We start from the raw sequence: 21,583 nt of genomic DNA, 5'->3' as shown, positions 1-21,583 counted from the left end.
GTGAGTGGTGGTTGCAGCTTCAGCAGAAATATCCCATGGCCACCACCCAGAAAGCCCTGATTTTCATCTCAGATGAAACCTTCAAGCTAGTAAAGGCTAATAAAGAAATGAAAAGTCTTTACCAAGCCTGTTTTTCTGTGGGAATTACACCCCTTGCATCCCAGAATTATCTCCATCCACGTCTGGCCGGGACTTCAAATCAATAAATTGTCTCCTCACCCTCGGATTAGCTCGGTCAGGTGATTTCCAAAGCAGCAGCAGCAGCTCCCTGCTGTGCACAGAGCAGCTCTGCCAGCTGAATTAACACGAGATCCCTCGTTATCCCACAGCAATCCCACTCCAGCATCCCTGGCAATCATTTTGCACTGACCTCAACAATACTTTGTGGCAGTCTGGGAATGGGGAGTGCTGAGGGTTTCCTTTCCAGGAGTATTTACTGCCTGGAATTATCCTCCTCACAGCCAGAGAATCTGGATCTCTGGGAAAAGGTTCTTCCTCCAGAGGGTGATGGGGCACTGAACGGGCTCCCCAGGGCAGTGGGCACTTCCAAACCTGCCAGAGCTCAAGGAGCAGTTGGACAATGCTCTCAGGCACAGGGTGGGATTTTGGGGCGTCCTGGGCAGGACCAGAGGCTGGACTCGATGCAGTGGGATATTCTCTGATTCTGTGAAACCTCGTGTTTCTGTTTGGCACAAGAACCTTAACCCCTCCAAAATTTCTATTTATTAAATGTAATGTTTGGGTTCGTGTTTGGAATTAAATTTGGTTGGGAAAAAAAACCCCAAACACAGAAAAAAAAAATGCAGAAAACCTCCTCACCTGTTTCTAAAACCAAACTTAAAAAAACACCCAAGCTTTTTTTGGCAAAACTGGAAGCAGATGCCATGAATCCTGGATGCTGCGACCCAAAAGAGGGTTCCAAGGGTGGGGAAGAGACCAAGGAGGCATCTAGGGGTTCCTGGCTCTGTCTGTGTGTTGTTCATGGACTTCCAGCTCCACTCTGGCAGTTTGCAGGTCTGCAGATGAGATATTCCTTGATCCTGGTGGGATTACCTGTCTTCCCTGAAAGAGGAGTCTCCAAGGGGACTTTGGGAGCCTCAGATCTGTGGGGAGACACCACCTTCCAGCAGGGTTTGGGGTAACCCTCTTCCAATTTCCAGGCAGTTCTGCCAAACCACCATTCCCTGAGGAAATCTGCTCCGTTATTAAAAACCACGACATTTTGGTTTCCCTTCCTGCCGCTTCCCGGGGGCTCTTTCCTGCCTCAGCCTCAGCTCTGCCGCCCCAAGATCCCTTCACTGCAGCTCCTGGGAAATCCCAGCACTCCCTGCTTCCCTTCTTCTTCCAAAGCTCTTCCAAAAGGAGTCCTGTCCCATGGGTTGTCATCTCCCACTACCACAGGAACCACACGTGGCCTTCAGTGACAGCCCCTCTTCGTCACTTTTGCTGCCCCTTTCCCTCCTTTTTAAGGAGCAGCAATAATTTCTGCCATCTAATTCCCAAGAAAAACGCCAGTTCTTCTGTTTTAAAACCCAGGGAGCATGAACAGGAGCCCACACTGTGGGATGGATCAGAGCTCACTTCCCAGAAACCGAGATGTTCTCATGAAGGAGGGATTAATAATGGACTATCCCTTCATTTTAATCCTTATTTTTAATGATCACCTCATGTCTCTTCAAGCAAGTTTATTCCAGGGGTTAATCTGAGGTTGCTGCTGTTTTCCATCCACACTTGACCCCTCCATCCCTTCCCTCTGCTAAGCAAGAAGGAGGCCTCAGTCTCAGGGAAATTAATTAGTGCAGTAATTTGCCCGGGACACGGAGGTGAAGCCGAATTCGTCCCACTCTGCAGGACTCAGCTGAGTAAAAAAGACAAATAGCTGTGCTGTGGGATTTCAAAAAGCTGCTGTCAGCATTCCCAATGCAGCCAGACCTGGAAATTCATTCGTCTTTCAGTAAACAATGGGAAAAGGAGAGGCAATTACAGTAGACAAAACTAATTACAGCAGAGCTGGAGCATGGCTCACAGCAATGAATCTGCATTCAAGGAGAAAAATCTAACCCCAAAGCACCCCAGTAAAACAAAAAAGAGGGAAATCTGCGAGTGGAATGAAGGCAATTTCAAAACAGAGATCCTGAAACCACTTCAGCAGAGCACAGATTTTGGTCTAAAAGACCACCCTTCAGGTGATGCCGCCAGTGCTCTGCAAACAGGGCACAGGAGGATTTGCTCCCCACTGGGGAGCTGGAATGCGCTCCCAGCTCCTGGATCCAATGTTTCAATGGAGCCATCTCCTCTCCAGGTGGCCCAGTTCATGCTCACCTCTCCAAGGCCACAGCAACAACCAGTTCTGAGTTGCTGGGAAATGCTCCTCCCTCAACCCGACCTCTTCCTTCCCAGCACCTTCACTTTGCCTCTGTCCACGTCACAAATCCAGAATGCCATGAATGATCATCTCCAGCAGCGAAATCCCCCCAGGCTGGATCATGATCAGATATTCCCTGAGCCATTCTCAGCTGTGTTTTGGGAATCCCGGTCTGAACAGCCCCAGCACCACAATCCTTCCCAGAAAACCCTCATGGGAGGGTCTGGAAGCTTTTCCACCTGCAGGAATCCACACTCCCAGCGTGTTTTGGGTGGGATGGATTGAGCTGCTGGAAGAACTGGGAGTAGCTGGTGGAACCATGTGTGGAGCTCAGTGTGCAGACCTGAGGCTGAAGAGCTTCTCCTTCCCTAACAAAGCTGTGCAAAGCCAAGCTTATCCCTGGCTCCTGTTCCTCCCAGCCATCCCAGCCTGACCCAGGAGAACGCTCTGGGGATATTCAAACAGCGACAGGATTTTGGGTGGAATGATGTAAGTGCCTTCTGTAAAGCCCATTTAATTCCTGGGAAGGGGCAGCACAGGTTCTGTGGGAGGGAAAGCCTGGTTCACACAGCTGTATGGAGCACTGGGCCCCATTCCTGCTCCATGGCCCCTCTGGATACCGGCTGCGAAATCCAGGAGACAGCAAAGGGGGTTTAAACAAAGCAGTGGAAGAAATACAGCTTGACACGCTCCAGACAGGCCAGCAGGCTGGAAAATTCACTGCAGCGGGAAAACCTGAAATGGGAAGAGGGGGAGGAACGGGACTGGGCTGTGAATGGACCTGGCACACCCCACGTGCCTCGTTCCCTCATGCTGTGGGCTGGATTTGGGATTTGAAAGCCCTCACAAGCCATTCCCAACGTGCAGAGCTGCCATTTGTTGGTTGTTGCTATTGGCATGTTATTTATTCTATTTAGCATTTAGTGTTTCTGGGAACAGAAACAAGGCCAGGCTCAGTGTTGCTTTTCCATGGACCCTTAAGAAGGTTTGGATTGAAGCCTCTGATTCCACCCTGGAATCCCAGTTTGGAGTCTCCATGGTGACCCCGGCCTAAGGTGCAGTTGATCACAGAGGTTCTCTGTGTCACAGAATCACTTGGGTTGGAAAAGCCCTCCAAGGGTGAGTCCAACCATCCCCCAGCACTTCCAAGGCCACCACCACCACCTGTCCCCAGGTGCCACATCCTCGGGGATGTTAAACCCCTGAGCAGCCTCTTCCAATGTCTGACCACCCCTTCCATGAAGAATTTTTCCCCAATATCCAACCTACACCTCACCTGGGACAACCTGAGGCCATTTCCTCTTGTCCTGTGATTCTCTTCCACCGTTCTCTAAGTTTTCAGCCCAGAGGAGGCTCGGGAGGGGGGTCTCATCCATACTTGAGGGATTATCCAAGAGGCAGAGCTGGGCTCTTCCCAGCAGTTTCCTGTGCCAGGCACCTGAGAAGATGCACTTGCACGTGAGCAGCCCCATTTTCCCCCTCCCCTCCATGCTGGGGATGTTCCTCACATGTCGCACACGTGTCACTCACGGGTCCACCTGTTAAACAATCACAGGGATTTCCCTGCCTGCTCCGTTCCAGCCCCGCTCTCCCTGCAGCGCTTTCATTCTCTGGCTGGAATGACCTGCAATGCAGAGGCTGCACTGATCCTTCTGCCAGATCTGGAATCCTCAATCCCCCTGGGGACTGCCTGGAGGAGGAAACCACTTGGCATAGCAAGCACGTCAGCACTTCCCTGCCTGCATTTTTATTGTCTCCTTCGCTGCATCCCCGACTCCAGTTAAGTTTTCTCTCCTTCTATCCCTTTCTCCAGCCTCTCCCTGTGCCCTGAACTCCCAACATCCCTGATCTTGGAGAGAGCTGACCAGGTGGAGGATAGAGGGGAGCAGCACATTTACTCCCATCCCTCTTTTGAAGGGCAACAGAGCTGCAAATGGCAAAAATACAGGGAGACAGAACTCTTCCCACAGCAGCAGCATCTCTCCTCCTTACTGGGAGGCTCAGGGGAAGGACAGACTGGCCGAGGTGGATTTGCTGTGGCTCCTGGCCCTGCCATGCTGAGATTTGCAGGTTATTAATTGCAGGGAGCTTGCTGGAAAAGCAGGCAAGGAGGCAGTGCCAGCTGTGGAACAGCCAGGCTTGCCAGGAGCAAAAGATGCTTTAGTTAGAGAAGAGGGTGGGGGTTTGCTTTTCCTTTTTAATTACTATGAACAATGAACCTTGTGCTGTAAGGGAAAGAGAACCCCCCAAAAACCCATCACAGTTTGCAGTAAAGGGACATTATGACATTTACCCCCATCCCTTCTGCCCAATCCCAGTCCCATTATCCTTTCTGAAAATCACACAACCCCAGACTGCTTTGGCTTGGAAGGGATTTAAAACCATCCAGTCCCAACCCCTGCCCTGGGCAGGGACACCTTCCACTAGCCCAGGCTGCTCCAACCTGGCCTTGGACACTCCCAGGGATCCAGGGGCAGCCACAGCTTCTCTGCCCAACCTGTGCCAGGGCCTCCCTACCTTCACAGCCAGGAATTCCTTCCCAATATCCCATCTCTATCTACATTTAAAGCCAAAATCTGGGAAGCAGAGCCATAAGAGAAACCTCCAGCTCTAACAGGTCCTGCTGCCAACTTCCAGGGATCAACATTTTGGCCCAAGTTCCCCAGATTCCTCCTCTTTAACTATCCCAAGCAGAAAATAAAACCTTGGAGCCTTTGCTTTTCCTCAGCACTTCTATTTGCCTCTAAGTGGTCACTCTGTGCTGCCCATACCATGTCCATCTTCCAGGAAAGTGGCAGCAACGGGAGCCGGAGCTGGGAAAACACATCAGTGAATGGCAGGAATGATGTGATCACAGAATCATGTTTTGGGACAGCCCAGCTTTTGGGGAAGGGGGAAGGAGAAAAAGGAGAGGCCTGTTAAAAATGGAAGAAAGGAAAAGTGGCTCTGCTGGTGGATTTGAGGAGTCACATCATTTCTAACGACTGTGATGGTGAAAAGAAGCCCCAAGCTGAGAGATGCAGGGAGAAAAGGGGGGGATGCCACGAGCAAGAGTCTGAAAGGAAAGGACAAAGTGACCAAAGCAGCAAGGCAGGACAAGAATTTGTGGAGGAGCACCATGAATGCACACAAAGAGCAGGAGAAGATGGGAATTCTCAAAGGAAGAGGTTGCAGGAGCTCAGGGAAAAAAAAAAAAAAAAGAAAGTTTGTGTAAAGAGTGGAAGAATAAAGATCCAATCCCACCCTGCAGGAATGTCTGGCTGGGCTCAGTCAGGGGAAAGAGTCTTGGCTCCAAAACCAGGGAGGGAGCTCATGGATAAGCAATGTTTGGGAAACCAGGACTGGCCCAGCAGGGAGCTGCTCACCACAGGTGGCTTCCAAGGAAGGAAAATCAGCCATGGAAGGGATCCTAAAACACAGAGCGATCCTAAAGCTGCAGGGGCTTGGGATGCACTGGGAATACTCCTGGCACAATTAAGCAAATCAAGGCCATTAAGGGACAATCACACTGAAGGGTTGTTATCAATCACTCTCCCTGCTTTCTTTACCCAATTACCCTAATTGCATCAAGGCTATTAAGCAATTATTTTGATAACTGCAGCTTTGTTCTGGCGCTTCATTTCTGGCATCTTTTTTGTTCCTCTTAGATACCACCTTAAAACCAGGCTTAACACTCACTTCAAGCAGGTGCACCAGTTGTTTTCCCAAGCAGAAAACTCAAATCTCGGTGTAAAAAACCCAAACCAGAAAAACCCCACTTCAGAAAACGTCAAGATTTTTATCCCCAGCCCTCAGGTTCTGCCTCAATCCCACCCAAGAAAACATCGGTTTTTATCCCCATCCTTCATTTTGTCCCTCAATCCCCCTCCCTCCTCCCCTGCCAAATCTCCACAGCACCCTGGATTTAGTTCCACTTTTTTATTATTCAACTTTTTATACATAATAAATACAAACTTTTTACAGCCAATATAAAGAAAGCAACTGATGCTTTCAGTGTACTGACACTGTACACGATGCGATGGCCGATACATGCCCTGTATGAAGAAATCATAGTTAAAAAGGAGGCATCTTTTTTCATCTTTTTTACAGCTTTTCTTCCTTTTTTTTTTTTCTTTTTTTGTTTTTACCTTTTTTTTTTTTTTGGTAGGTTTTTTCCACTTTTGTTTTTTAAATAAAATTAGCAGCTCTTACAGAAAATATTTTAAAATACAACTAAAGAGACTTTTAAATAAAACTTTCTGAATTTTCCCAAAGTCCGGGTATGAAGGACACAGAAAAAAACTGGCCAAAGGAATTAAAAAATGAAGGTTTATGGCAACACTTGGTTTTCTTCTGCGTTGCGAAGATCTCAAAATATTTGCAGTTAAATCTTCTATTTAAAAACTTCTCTTTTTTTTTTAAACTTAAGAATAAGTTTGATAAACACATAAAAAGACCTCGAACAGATCAACAGGACAAGAGGTGCAAAAGAAGGAAAAAAAAAAATTATGGAATAAAAAAGACTTCATTGGACAGTCCCTGATTTCAGAACTGATCCATGAGTTGTTGTCTTCAAACAGCCCCACTCTTGGTTAAGGATCCCACTGGGAAAGGAGACTGGAAAGCACAGATGTCTCGGAGACCCAGCTCGGGTTGGGATTTACAGGTATGTGCAAAGTTTATGAAAAAGATCTTGTAAGATGAGCTGTTGGTGTTTTTTTTTTGTTGTGTGTGTTTTTTTTGTTTTTTGTAAATGCAGCCTCAAAAAATAGCCCTTGTTAGTAAACTAAAGGTAGAAAACTTACTGGCTTTGAACAAAAACCCATGAAAAGACACAAGAGAACCCACAGAAACAGCTCAAAACCCAACCTGGGGATGCCTCAGATCTTCCCTCTGATGGAGATTGCTGACAATAATTCAAAATACCTGTTCTCATCCAGTTTTTCCCTCCCCACCTCCGATCTCAGAACCCTTTTCTTTCGAAGCACAGCAAAAAGCAAAGGTCCCTTTTCAGAGATTTCCAGCGGGAAATCTGCAATTCTTCTCCTCCTCCTCCTCTCTGCTTCTCTCCTGAGAGGATTTAGGAGACCAGATCTTGGGCACAAAGGTGGTGTGTGAAGGCATCACAGGGAGCTCCAGGCTCCCTGGCTTTGGCTGGTTGATGGGATTCACTGGGAAAACGCTACAGGACCGTCCAATGCAACAACTAAATGCATGTAAATACTCTAAAATGGAACCTCTAACTCAAGCCAGGTGCTTGTTTGGATGACAAAGATATTTGCTAACGTTGGGGTAATTAAGCACACAGCAATTAACTGGGGTAAGAGTGACCCAAACACTTTAAAACAAAAAACAAAAAACCAAACCCAAATCCCCAAAATCTGCTAAGAAAACAAAAAATAAAGCAGCTCAATTTGCAGATCTAGACAAAACCTCACTTACTTTTCTGGTTTATGCTACGGAACAAGATGTTGCTACTGATTCAGCACCTCCAGAGTCGATCCTCTGGGACTAAAAGTCCTGTGTAAATAGGAATCCAAGGAGCAAGAAGGGTCCAGCTGATGATTCCTGACGAGGGGAACGAACCCCTCGTGGTCTTTTGCTCCTCCAGGAGCTTCTTTTCCTGTTTCTTCCTTTCTGCAGGGGGGGCGGTTAAAGAGGAGCCAGCCTCTCCTTTCGACTTCTTTTCCCTTTTTTTTTTTTTTTTTTTTTTTCCATTCCACGGGATCTGATTAACACCTGATCAGACAATCCAAAGCTACTGGAAGGATCCACAATGTTCAGCACATTCCTATGGCAACAGTAATATACTGTACTAAAGCACGGGAGCGAAGGGTGCTATGACTAAGCTGCATGAACGAGGCTCATTCCTCAAGTCTCCTCGGGAAAAACCGGAGCATCTCCAGCCAGGAGGAAAAGCCTGCTCCGAGGCAAATCCTCTGCCGGGCTTGCTTTGTGCTAAGAGAGGCCAAAACTGATGGAGAGAAACCAAAACAAACAAAAAAAAGGCACAAAAAAATCTTCAACGACCGCGGGAAGGGATCCACCAAATCCAACCCTCCCGGTGTCCCCGCTCTCTATTCCAAAAGTCTTCTTCATGCAAAGGTGCCTAAAAATGGAGAGGGACCAAATGCTGGGTTTGGTCTTGATTGTAGCCCTCCTCTGCCCAGCCCCCCTGGTCACACCAGGGTGATCTCCACGTCCTCGATCTTCTCCGGGGGCCGGCGGTGATGCTGGGTGGGGGGCGGGGGAGCTGCTCGCACCTGGAACAGCCGAAACCAACCTGTGACTGCCACAGAACGGCCAAATCTCAGCACAAAACCCATCAAATCCCAGCTCCTGCACAGACTGAACTCCACCTTCGGGCTCGTCCCTGGAGATGATGTGAACAAACAGGGAGGAACCAGCCGGATTCGGCCCCAGTGTTCCCAGGTGAGCCATAAAGGCTCCTGCCTATAACACAGCTGATTTCCCCCTATCCTTTCTTCCTGCACCCATGGATAATCCAGGGTGGAAAGCTGAAAAACACCTTGGAATTTACACCAAATGCTGAATCTGATGGTGCTTTCCCCTGGAAGTTCTGTGGGGTGGGAACTGCCTGAATGCTTTGCTGCCTCTCAGTGACTTGTATTTCATCCATCACCGACTTCAAGACACATGCCTGAAATCTGGGGTTATTTTCACACTCTGCCACTTCCATCAAGTTACTTTTGCTCACCTTTAGTGCTACCAGGGTTTTCAGGGCGGGATTTCAGAATACAGAGTGACTTGCTATGGAAAACAATGAATTGTGGGGCAATTCCATACCAGACTGCCCAGTACTGGGTACCCTGGATATCTCTAAAATGCAGATAAGAAATGAGGAAAATATAAATCTGCAAAAGCTGAATCAGTGAGGTTTAAAAGGAAATCAATGTGAAATCGATATTTTAAGCCTTGAGTGATGCAGTGCTGCTCCTGCCTTTTGTGTGTCCATGACCAAGGCTAATCCACCGGAATATTCACTGGAATACTCAGAATACATTCTCTGAATATCCAAAAGTGCTCTTTTTTTCTGCAACCTCATTCACTGAGAAGGCCAGGATTTGTTGTTCTGATTGGGTTCTGGACTTTGAAACCCTCCAAGTAAATCCCAGGAGAGGGATTTTGCCAAGTTGTACGTGATTAAATACTTTCTTTCCTTCTCTGGCAAAATTACTTTTTCCTAAGCAGCAGAGACAACACAAAATATATTGATACAAGATTTTGAATCCATACAAGGGGCTGGAAATAAATGTAACTCCAAACCCAAGTAATGCCAGGACAGTGAAGCAAAATGCTGGGAAGTGGGAATTGTACAAACCACAGGATTAAACTCATCTGGCATTTGTTCCTCACCTCTTTTTCCAGTTCTCCTGAGGGTTTTCACACGTGGCAAGACCAGAAATCACCTCCCAACGCCCCAAATTTATCAGGGGAACAGACCTTTCCTTGTACCCATCCGAGACGCTGCTGGTTTATAGGGAATCACTGGATTTGGAGGACACAGGGAGCCAAACCCCCAGGCGCTGTCCCACCCCCCGGGATCTGGATGTTCCCACCCCGATTCCCACAGTCTGATCCCTCTGTAACCCAAATAAAGCCCCCCCAGGATTGGGGTTTCACTCACAGGCCGCAGCTTTCCGTAGGAAGTCTCGGCGGGAATCCGTGGAGGTTGGGAGAATGCAGGGCACTCGGAACCGAAGCTGTTTTCTGAGGGAATAACCAACAGCTCGTCACAAAGAGGCCCCTCAGCATCACTGAATTAACTTTATGAAGCTCTTTGAAGGGCTCATTTTGCAACCTGATGGGGCAAAAATGCTCCTTTCCCCCCCCACGCCCCCCATCCACTGAAACACGAACATTCCAAATGAAGCCCTGCCTGACGTGCTTGTTTTTCCATCCCCCAAAACTCTCACCGTTAGTTGATGGAGACCTCGGGAAGAACTGGGAGCCTCTTTTATCCGGGCTGGGATAGGGACTGCTGGGAGGTTGGTCGTACAGTGGGAGCGGTGGCAGGACGTTGTTGGGCTTCGGGGTTGGAGAAACCTGTGGGAGAAACACGAAGGGGCTGCAAAAACCCTTCCCCCGGGAATTTCTTAGGCACATCCCGGTCTTCCGAGCCGTCACCGTGCCAACGATTTCCCTCCAGAGGAAACACAGGGGAAGGAAAGCCAAGATATCTATCAGTGACCCAATTTTTCTAAATCATAGGTTGCTGCCCAGCAGGAATTTCCAGCCTCTCCCAGGTGATTCCGAGGGATTTTTGAAGGTTATTGGGAATAGAAAGGCTGTGTGGCCACAGATCCACACAAAAGCCTTGGGATCATGAGCTTTGTCCCCTCTCGGCTGCGTGAATTTAATTTAAATATTCCTTTTCACAGCCTCAAAGCAAAGAATAAAAGCTCTGGAGAAACAGGGAACATGGAAGCCCAGTTTCTACCATCACAATTCCGTGTGGGAAATGGGTGTGATTTTCTAATAGAAGGATTACAGAACTCCACTGAAACGGGACATTTTGGCAAAAATTGGTGTATTCCAACACTTGGGAGGATCCTGCCCCTTGAAAGTGAGAGGACACCGAACAAATTTAAGTATAAACCAAATAAACTGGGGCTGAAAGAGCCTGGAATTCTCTTTTTGGGCCAGGCTGTGTTTGACATCTCAGGCTCTGCCAGAAATCAAAGACTGGGAACTTCCTCCTTTGGTTCTCTTCCTTCCTATCCAAATATTTACCTTTTAGCCACCAATCTGCTCTATTTCACAAAATACATCACTTGATAAATATTAGGCTGCATAAGAAACTCAAATATAAGCACTGAGGGCTTGGGATTTGTTTCTTAAATTGGCTCTGACTATTTTTCTCAAATTCCTTCTGATTCCTCCCTTCTTTTTTTTTCTTAAATTGCTTTTAATTCTTGTTTTCTTAAATTACCATTTTTTTTTAAATTAAAGTGGTTCTGATTTTTTTATCTTACATTGCTTGATTTTTTCCTCTTAAATTGTTTCTGATTTTTATTTTTCTTAAATTGTTTCCTTTCTTCCTCAAATTGGTTCTGATTTTTTTTATTCTTAAATTGCTTCTAATTCTTGTTTTCTTAAATTGCCTTTTTTAAAAAATTAATGTGGTTCTGATTTTTTTCTTACGTTGCTTGATTTTTTTCTCTTTACTTGCTTCTGATTTTTTTCTCTTAAATCCTTTCTGATTTTTTCCTCTTAAATTGCTTCTGACTTTTTTTTTCTCAAATTCCTCCTGATCTTCTTTTTCTTAAATTGCTTCTAATTCTTGTTTTCTTAAATGGAATGATTTTTTTTCTTAAATTCGTTCTGATTTTATCCTCTGAAGTAGCTCCTGACTTTTTTTCCCTTAGGGTGCTCCTGATTTTATTTTTCTTAAATTGGTTCTGATTTTTTTTTTCTTAACCTGGTTCTTTTTTTCCTCAAATTGCTTCTAATTTTTTTCTTAAACCAGCTGATTTTTCCTCTTAAACTGATTCCCGTTTGTTTTTTTTTTTTTTTCCTGAAGAACTGGCAGATCTTTCCAGCCTTTCCAGTTCCTCCAACCAATAACCCGCCCTCCCTTGACCCACCTGAATATCCCCAATCCAGGGGGTCTCCCCGTTTTCCGAGGCCGTCAGTTCCTCCACCAGCACTGATGGGAACACCCCGACTCTGCCGTTGAACTCCCCTTCCCAAAATCCGTCGTCATCCTGGTTTTCCTTGTTCAGGATGCGGATAATGGCTCCCTCTGGGAAGGACAGCTCGTCATCCGTCTGCCCCTCGTAGTCATAAAGTGCTTTTACAAAACAGACTGAAGGTGGAAAGGGGAAACAAACAAACAAACAAAACAGTTTAACTGGAATAAGCCCCGAAAATAATAGCAATTAAACACAGGTTTTAGAGCTGGAATTGAAGATTTGGAAGTTCTTCCCCAGCCTAAAAGATTCTGTTGTGGCTGAGACAAATTATTTTGTGTTTCCTTAATTTTAATTCACGTTAAGCTCAATCTGTGAGGTGAATTATGGAGATCTGACACAAAATCAATTCCTGAGCCGTGCTCAGATCCAGGTCAGTCCCTGACAGGAGTCTGTGGCCAGGTGGGATCGGCCTTTTCTCCCAGGAAATCACTGACAGGACAAGAGGGAATGGCCTCCAGTTACCCCAGGGGAGGTTCAGGTTGGAAATGAGGGAAAGGAAAAGGCTGGTTGACCACTGGAATGGGCTGAATTGGGAAGTGGGAGGGGTCACCATCCCTGGAAGTGTTCAAAACATGAGAAATGCCACATAGTTTGGTGGGAATGCTGGGATTTGGTCACAGGTTGGCCCTGATGGCCTTGGAGGTCTTTTCCAGCCTTAGTGATTCCGTGGTTCTACAAAATCTGAGGAAGTCTCCCAGACTGGATAATACAGAATATTTCCAAGAAGCAGCTTTAATTAACACACTGTTTATTTTTCACTGGTATTTACCACTGGAGTCTCCATTGAGGCTTCCTGAGACTAAATCCACCTCCGTGGAGTTGTTGGAGGTGTGGGATCGACTGTCCAGCGCTGCCAGGGACTGGAGCATGCTCAGGAGGCTGCTGGAAGTTGGGAATTGCAGGTACTTCTCCGGCACATATCCCACCTGACCCGCCTTATTCCGTGCCTGGAAACCAACCACAGGAGAGATTCTCTGCTTGTGCACAATCCTCTCTGGAAAGAATCCCAGTGTGCCTCCTCCCATTCCAAGTTTTATTTCGGATGGAATTCATGAAAACAATCCCAGGAAAGAGATACCTTTACCCAGTCTTCCATGTCTCCATCCTCGATGACCTCCAACACCTCGTGCTCCTCTATGGTCAATTCGTCTGGCTGGGAAGCCTGGAGGCAGAAAAGGAAGGATGGGGAAAGTGGCTTCAGGAGCAGTGGAAAGAACATTTTCATCTAGATTTTTATGTAAAAAATGATTTTTTAAAACACTGGATGTTCTATGACGGAGATACTTTAAAAAATCCAGATAAGGTATCTCTTTTTTACCACTCACAGGAACCTTTTTCCCTCAAGGAGAGATGGAATCCCCCTGATTCCCACCCTGTCGGCTCCCACATTTATTACTGATCTGTAGAACAATTTTTCTAACCAATTAAAAAAAAAATAACCACTGACCTTATAGGAATAAACAACTTTGCAGGTGAGGGGATAGTTCCTGAGGGTCCCAGAAGGACTGGAACTGCTGTCATCAAACACGTCCATGCTGTCCTCAAACTCCTCCCCTTCCTCCTTCTCCGCATCAGCATTGACCTGTTCCAACAAATTGCATTTGTTTGTGCAATTAAATAACAGCTGAGAGACATCAGTGGGAAAATAACAATAAAATCCAGTTGGTTCGTATTTTTCAGTGTGGGTTTTTTCCACTCGTGGTTGCTGAAAGTGGACAAACCCCAAAGATTAAATCATATTCAACACGGGATTCTTAAATAAGATCAGCAGAAGAGTCACCAAAGAATCCCAGGATGGTTTGGGTTGGGAGGGATCTTAAAATCATCCAGTTCTACCCCCTGTTGTGGGCAGGGACACCTTCAACTATCCCAGGTTACTCCCAGGGATGGGGACAGTTTAATGGAAAAAAAGAGAATTTATGCTACTAAAAGATTCAAGTACCTGTGACCATGAGTTTACAAAATAAATCTGCAGTGGAAATATTTCAAGTTGAAAAAAATCAGGCCCCAAAATCAGCATATTCTGCACAACAGATTTGTTGCAGTTTATTAAAAACAATAATAATAAAAAAACCCTTAGAGGAAAAAAAACTTGCTATAAAAGTTTAAATAAAACCTGAAAAATGCTGGAAAAATACAAGTTTCTATGAATGTAATTTGGGCAAGGCTGCCATGAGCTGTGCTTTGGCCTCGTGCCTGGGCTGGGTTTTGAATAAACACTTTATCTCATGTGAAAATGATGGAATTATCCTGTGAAAATAGTCCTTGGAATGAAAGGCAGCACTGTTCTGTATTTGCCATCTTCCCTTTATTTATTCCTTTTCATGGAGGGGCAGGGGGGGGATGAATTTGGTCCTCCCTGGGAAAACCGAAAGCCTGAGAAATGAACAGAAAGTTAAGCTGAGCTCAAAAAATCCCTAAACCAGCCCTTTGCTCTTCTAAGCCTGGACTCCAGGAGCATAAAGATCATCACTTTTGCACTTCATTAATTTCTATTACATTTCTTGACTAAATCCTTGCAATTCCAATAATTTTTTCCCCCCACCACTAACTTCCACTCAAGGGCAGTTTGCCTCCATTGCTCCTTTGGTGTTTTCATGGACATTGGGATAATCAAAAATTCCTTGTCCTACACGTGGGTAAGGCTTTGATTTGTTACCAAACAATTAGAAAGTGTGGCAAATTGAAGGTTTTCCCTCCTGTCTGTGCCTTTGGCTGTGCCTGGGCTGTGTCCCAGCTGCCATCCATAGGGAACATCATGGAAATTAGTGGATCGTGTCTGGAAAGGCTCGTTTGTGCAACATCTGCTCCTGGTTTTCTACCACGAGGAGGGAAAACAGGGTTTCATTTTTAGTGTGTGGCTGCTCTGTGACTTCCTTTTCCATAAAATCATTGGGGAAGGAGGCAAGGAGAGGGAAAACAGGGCTACAGAAAATGGAGGGGTTGGTTTGATAAAGCTCATCCTTCTGCAGGGTCTGGGATGAAAAACTGTGTTGGGAAGGAATAAATATGTGAGAACCAAAAGGTGTGGAGCAGGCAGCAAAGCCAGGAATAAACCCAGGTGAGGTGATGAGAAAAATGGAATATATTCATGAAAAAGGGTACGGAAATAAAAATATATATATAAAAATCTGTCTTGGTTTGTTTCATTTATACACAAAAGAGATCAGACACCAAAAAAAACCCTATCAAAATCCCTTCTTTTGTCCTCCAGAGCCCGTGGCAACCACAGGAAACATGTTTATACTGAACCACCTCCAGAGTGATTTGGAATTCAGGACTGACCATGAGCATTGACCTGATATTCCAGGTGCTCCAACCTCTTCTGTTTAAAGGATGCTGCATCCCTGGATTTTAAAAGCATGCGGGTTCCTGTCCACAGCAAACTGCAGACTGGAACTCTGACCCTGCACCCCTGTCCTGCTTCAGGTCCCAGCAAACAGAGCACAAACCCCATAATGACATTATTCTCTCACTCTTATTCTGGAAAAAAACCCTAACCTGCCTTCCCAGGATTCTGAATTTCATCCTTCTCTCCAAAAGGGACTGGAGAGGTGATGGGATATTACTTTCTTCAGCTCCTTCCTGGAGTAGATGAAATAAAAGCATCAGTGCTACTCCCTGCTTTTTTTTAATTCTTGAGTTCTCAGAGCTCTTCAGCTCTTAGAGCTTTGCTGCCCAAATTATGCCATGAAAAGCAGTGCCATAATTTGGGACATCACACACTGCCCACTCCTCGGGGGTGAAGTGAAAGTGGCTGCTTGTTCCAAGCTGCAGTAATTCCTCTAATAACGACAAGCAGCGTAATTTTGGGCGCAGTTCTAAGGATTCCAGCTCTGGGCTGTCCCTGTCCAGCCTGCCAAGGTCAACAGAGCGGGGTTTTTTAATCCAGGAGTCCATGGAAGTGTAAAAGGGGAAAATGAGCCTCAGAGCTGAACCTCCCACGCTGTGGCAGGACCAGCACGGGCTTGGATCCAACTGCTGCCATGTCCCAGAAGACAGGGAATAAGGAGTTGGGAGCAACCCAAGAGGCACAACTGGAAGGTAAAGGAGGTGGAGAACAAGAAATAAAGGGAATAAAAACACAGCCCTGGAACAAATCCTCATCTACGGTGGCTGGGAAGGATCTGAGGTGAAACTCACTCAGCGCTTTCCACACACGCAATTCCTTTGGGATTTGGGAAGGCTGAAGCTTGGAGGTGCACACTGCAACTCGACTTTCTGATTGCACTAACTCTGGGAATAAAGCCCGTGGAGACAGGCTGTGCAGAGCAGTGACCACAGCAACCTGCACTGCAAAGCACCAGCACCAGAGCTGTTTGGAACCCCTGAGGAGAAAAATCCCAGCATCCCAAAGAATGGATCCGGGAAGCGTTGGCAGAAACATCCCAACACCCTGAAGGAAGCAGAGAGTGGATTTGGGAAGCGTTAGCTGAAGATTCCATTCAATGCTCACTCACATATGGAGAAACATGGGAATGAGCACAAGCAGCCACAGCTTCTCTGGGCATCCTGTGCCAGCGCCTCACAGTCAGGAATTCCTTCCTTCCCAATATCCCATCTAACCCTGCCCCTCTGGCAGTGGGAAGCCATTCCCTGTGTCCTGTCCCTCCATCCCTTGTCCCCAGTCCCTCTCCAGCTCTCCTGGAGCCCCTTTAGGCCCTGCAAGGGGCTCTCAGGTCTCCCTGGAGCCTTCTCTTCTCCAGGGGAACCCCCCCAGCTCTCCCAGCCTGGCTCCAGAGCAGAGGGGCTCCAGCCCTGGGAGCATCTCCAGTGCCTCTCCACCCTCTTTACATCCCATCCTAAGCCCGAATTTGCCTCTGGAGAAGCCCCAGCTGGCCCTGGGGAGGGTCCCACACGTACCAGGTGCGAGGAGCCGTTGTTGGGGACCGAGGGCAGGTTGGCCCAGCGCTCATTTTCCAGCTCTTCCATCACCTGGTTCATGGCGCTCTTGAGCCACGTGTCCACCGACACCCCGATCTGCTTGAGCAGGTCCAGCCTGGCCTCTGCCTTCAGCTTGATGATCTGAGGGGACAGACACAGCCAGGTCAGACCCACGGCACAATCACAGCTCAAGCGACAGAGCAGCTCCACCCCCAACGGCTCCCGGGGCTGCTCCGCTTGGAAATGGATCCCGGTCTTCCTTCCCTTGCCCCAAGTGCAAGCCAAGGGACAAGGGGGTGGTTTTCTAGGGGATGGTTTTGTAGGGATGTAAAGCTCCAGGCCCAGCCAGTCCCACAGCTCGGGGTTTTTAAAAGGACAGCTCTTAAGAGTTTACATTCCTTATTCGCGCACTCGAGCGGGTTTCCGAAGGATTTTCCAAGTGCCACAGCCCAGACGAATCCCGGGATTTTTAACATGAAATGAAATGAATTAAATTAATTAAAATACTCCAGTGTGCAGGCCATTTATTTTATTTATTTATTTTTATTTATTAATTAAAATACTTCCTGTGAGCTGGCGACTAAACTGGATATAAAACGTCAATAAATCCGACGGTGATACAAACACACACAAACCCACCCACTCTTTTTCTACCAGCACTTGCCAGAGATCCCAGGGAACTTCTTTGTTACGGAAACAGAGGATCTTAATCAGTCCAAAATTAAATAAATACCCCACTCCAACAAACAGTTTCATGGGTTTTGTCTTCAGAACAGCATGAAAAGAGGGGGGGTTTCTGATGGCTGGGCTCACTTCAGCATCCTGGGCACAAATCCATGGCAAAGCACCACCCTGATCCAAATTATTCAACAGCCTGAACAGGAGCAATGGGAAGGGCAGCACAAAGAAATTCAGAATGTCAAAAATTCAGAATTTCGAAGAACTGGAAGAGAAACCCAGGAATAAATCTGAGTATATTTATGTCCAGTCCAGCTCCATCATCACCCTCCCGTTGCACTTGCTCAGCAGAGCAACAAAAATCAAGTGATTTCCCAAAATTCCTTCAGTGAGTCACTGCTGGAGGAAACAATTGCAGCAGCCTGGAATTCTTCCTGCATTTCCTTTCACAGCATTGGCCATTTTTAGCAAAGTTTCATGTCCTTTCTCTCCCTTCCAGTCCCTCCCACAGGGAGCAGAGGCACCTTCCTTCAGCATCACTGCCTGTCCTGACACATCAACTTGTCAGCAGCACTGGGAATCCACGCAAAACCAGGGAAAACACACGGATCCAGGCAAAAATTAGAGGGAAATTCCCTTCTCAGTTGTGGCTGAAGCACAGTAGACTATGAAAAAATATGTGTACAGTGAATGAAAGTGTCAGTTGGTGCCACAGTCTTACACAAATCCTTGTTATATATAAAAATTTGTGCTGAGCTGAGATGATCCTGGTATTTTCCTTGGCTTTAATCCTGGTATTTTCCTTGGTTTTGACATGTTGCTGTTACAGAATCAGAGAATCATCTCTTTCTACTGAGAAAAGAAGTCAGGAAATAAATGACTGTAACTCTTGTTAAGCTGAACCCCCAAATACAGCTCCATTTTCAGTTTAAAACCATTCGATTCTAAACCTGATTCAAACAATCAAAGCACTTTAGAGAGACACCCTTTTTAATTCTGCTCAGGAAAAAAAATGTGATTTTTAAAAGGTAGGTAAGCTAGACGAGTAAATTTATTATGCCAAATATATCATCTTGCTGCCTAAAATAAACAAGCTGCTCCAAGATCCTTGACTGCGCCTTTAATTCAATTAATTTTAATTTACCCAGCAAATCCAATGGAGTTCCCCCTTCTCTGTTTACACCCAGTAGTTTTAATAGTCAACAAATATTTGTTTCAAACCACAAATGTTTGGAGTTTCATTCCACTGCAGACAAACCATAAAAGTTTACCAGCATTAGGTCAGGCCTGCACTTGAAAGCTATTTACGAGCTGAGATTAGATTTTTACCTAAATAATTAGACCAGATTTAACAGCTTCCTACCTAGATGAAAAAAAATCAAAGTAAAATAGCAGTTATTAGTCTAAAACTCTGCTCTGCTTCTCACACAGGGACATATTTAAACCTGGCTTAGTGTGGTCTTGGCAGTGCTGGGTTGGACTTGATCCTGTAGGACTTTTCCAACCCCAAGGACTCTGGGATTCAGGTTTCCAATGGCAAAGTGGCACTGCCCCATCCCTGCAAGTGTCTAAGGCCACTGGATGAGCTTTAAGGTCTCTCCCAACCCAAACCAGCCCGGAATTCCAGGATCCTGCTCTCTGACAAATCCCGGGTTTGGATTACGCTGCAAACCCACACCAATGAACACCCTTAAAAAACAAGCCACTCCCAAAGCCCTGTTCCCTCAAAAAGATCCTCCATTTCAATGTTATCACTCTAATCCCTGCTTTTCCCACCCTCTGGAATGAACCTCCCTGGGGGGACACACGTGCTGTGCCTCCTGCCCCAGTGCCCTCCCCTGCCACGCACTCAGACACCTCAAAAGATTTTAAATCACTGATTTTCCCAGCGATTCTGAGCATTCCAGGAAGGCAGCTGAGCTTCCAAAGCCCAGGAATGCCGGAATCCAGCACTGGCTCTCAGCTCTGGGTGCTGCCCAACGTTTCTGGTTATTAAAGCCTCCCTGCAGGACCAGCATTTCTCTCTTTCCCAGTGAAATTGCTGTTTACAATTCCCAGTCCCCAATTATTATTTAATAACTAAGCACTGGGGGTGTCTTTACCCTGATTTCCACCCATAAAATTTACCCTTCTGGGGGGTTCCTGCTTCTCTGAGCTGGTTTTTTGGTGGGAGGTTGGAAGAAGATGAAAGGAAAAGAAAAAAAAAAACCAAAATAAAAAACCACAAACCCCCAAAGTTTTCAAAAATATAAACACTGTTATCTGTCCCTCACATACCTTTCGTTGCTCTACATGGAAGAAGGAATAATTTTGTTTATTTAGAGTTCCAGCCTTAATTAAGCAAAGGTTTGAGACCCACAGCTTAGACAAGATGAAGATAAACAACTGCTTTGGAACCAAAATGAAACCCAGCAAGAAAATCTTCCAGAGCTGTTCCCTGTTCCCAGGAAATAAAGCCCAAGTGTTCTTTTACATCCCACAAACACACGGTTTTCAAAGCCTTTTAAAAAGGTGTTGGGCTCAAAAGCAAACACAAAAATCCAGCAAAGCTGATCTAAAGTTGCCCCAAAAATTTGGTTCAAGATTGTTAAGACCAGTTTTAAATGGATTTTCTGGAAAACAGAGTTACTTTATTTGATTTTTTAATTTGATCTCCAGGGTGCAGAACAACCCCAGTGCCCTGCCCAGGTTTTTTCTTTCCTCCCAAAGAATTCAGAGTTATTTATTGTATATTTATGAGCTTGTTCAGATAATTAATTAGGATTACAAGTGGCCCTAAACCATTTTACTCCACTGGTACATATTTATATATTTATTATTATATAAAATATATTTAGTCCATATTTCTCTAGTGGCAGGAACAAAATCACAGAATCAGAGAATGTTGGGATCATGGACTGCCACAACCAAAACTGTTTTAGCCAAGAAGGAAGAAACATGGAAAGGTTTTGGCAAAACATTCTGGGAAGACATTAATATTATTTTTGTCCCTATTTAGGAACATTTTTAGTTGAAATTTTAGGCCAATTCTTGAAAAAGGTATTAAAATGAAATAATTCTCTTCCTCAAAACTAATGTATCCTTTAAATTTTGGAATTATTTGCACAGTGGGAGATAAATGTGACTATGAGTCACTTTTATTTAAAAACAATTCAAATTCCAATTCAGAATGCCATGAATTCCTCCAACCCCAAAGTGAGTCTTATTCCACACAGTTCAGTTTTTAAATCGAAGTCCACTGCTATTAAAATAGGGATGGATGAGAAGTTTAATCCACACAATTCAACTTTCACTGCCTTGGTGGTGTTTGGGACAAAAAGCCAGTGATGCCAAAACCACCCCAGCCAAAAAAATAAAAAAACAAAACTAAATCCTATCCAACAGACTCAACCAAAATTTGGATCCTGGGGAATTAACTAATAAATTACACTTTCCAACACAACACTGAGTGGGGTTTTTCAAGTGGAGGTCTGTGCAGATATTCCAGTGAGTTCATTTATATGCTAAATATCCTGCATGGAGTGAAATCAGAGGAGGCTGTCGGGGTCAAGCAAAGAGGAAATGAAACACTGACACAGATAAGAGTGAATTCCAAGGTTAACAAAAGGGAGGGGAAGCTGTTCATGGAGAAGAGTCCACCTGCAGGGACTGGCAGATGGATTTTTCCCAAGCTCAGGCACATAAAACATTAAAGGTGCCTAAAAAAGAGAAAGCAATTGGTGGGGAAGGAGATGGAGAATAGTTGGGAGCAGTGTTGGATTTGTAGGGTTTGGGAAGTGTAGGGAGACCAATAGTTGGGAGCAGTGTTGGATTTGTAGGGTTTGGGAAGTGTAGGGAGACCAATAGTTGGGAGCAGTGCTGGATTTGTAGGGTTTGGGAAGTGTAGGGAGACCAATAGTTGGGAGCAGTGTTGGATTTGTAGGGTTTGGGAAGTGCTCCCCCAGGCTACTGGTAATGGGCT

The 21,583-nt window shown here is 45.7% G+C and overlaps 1 protein-coding gene across 1 annotated transcript in view; it reads right to left on the bottom strand.

Moving 5' to 3' along the window:
- Window positions 1–7,053: 7,053 nt before the first annotated feature.
- Window positions 7,054–21,583, bottom strand: part of FCHSD2 (FCH and double SH3 domains 2) — a gene marked incomplete at its 5' end in the record, with an annotated part of 53,176 nt that continues 38,646 nt past the window's right edge. Inside the window, 8 exons of the mRNA XM_027905840.1 lie at window positions 7,054–8,607; window positions 9,993–10,075; window positions 10,282–10,411; window positions 11,953–12,173; window positions 12,830–13,007; window positions 13,139–13,222; window positions 13,508–13,642; window positions 16,924–17,085. Coding sequence (XP_027761641.1) covers window positions 8,524–8,607; window positions 9,993–10,075; window positions 10,282–10,411; window positions 11,953–12,173; window positions 12,830–13,007; window positions 13,139–13,222; window positions 13,508–13,642; window positions 16,924–17,085 — 1,077 coding nt within the window. The remainder of the gene's footprint in view (window positions 8,608–9,992; window positions 10,076–10,281; window positions 10,412–11,952; window positions 12,174–12,829; window positions 13,008–13,138; window positions 13,223–13,507; window positions 13,643–16,923; window positions 17,086–21,583) is intronic.

Source organism: Empidonax traillii, unplaced genomic scaffold, assembly GCF_003031625.1.
Source record: "Empidonax traillii isolate 1590-97213 ecotype Southwest subspecies unplaced genomic scaffold, ASM303162v1 scaffold1214:size307055, whole genome shotgun sequence".
Classification (NCBI taxonomy): Eukaryota; Metazoa; Chordata; class Aves; order Passeriformes; family Tyrannidae; genus Empidonax; species Empidonax traillii.
Note: the sequence above shows the minus strand (reverse complement) of the source record. Positions and strands in the feature narration are given on the sequence as shown.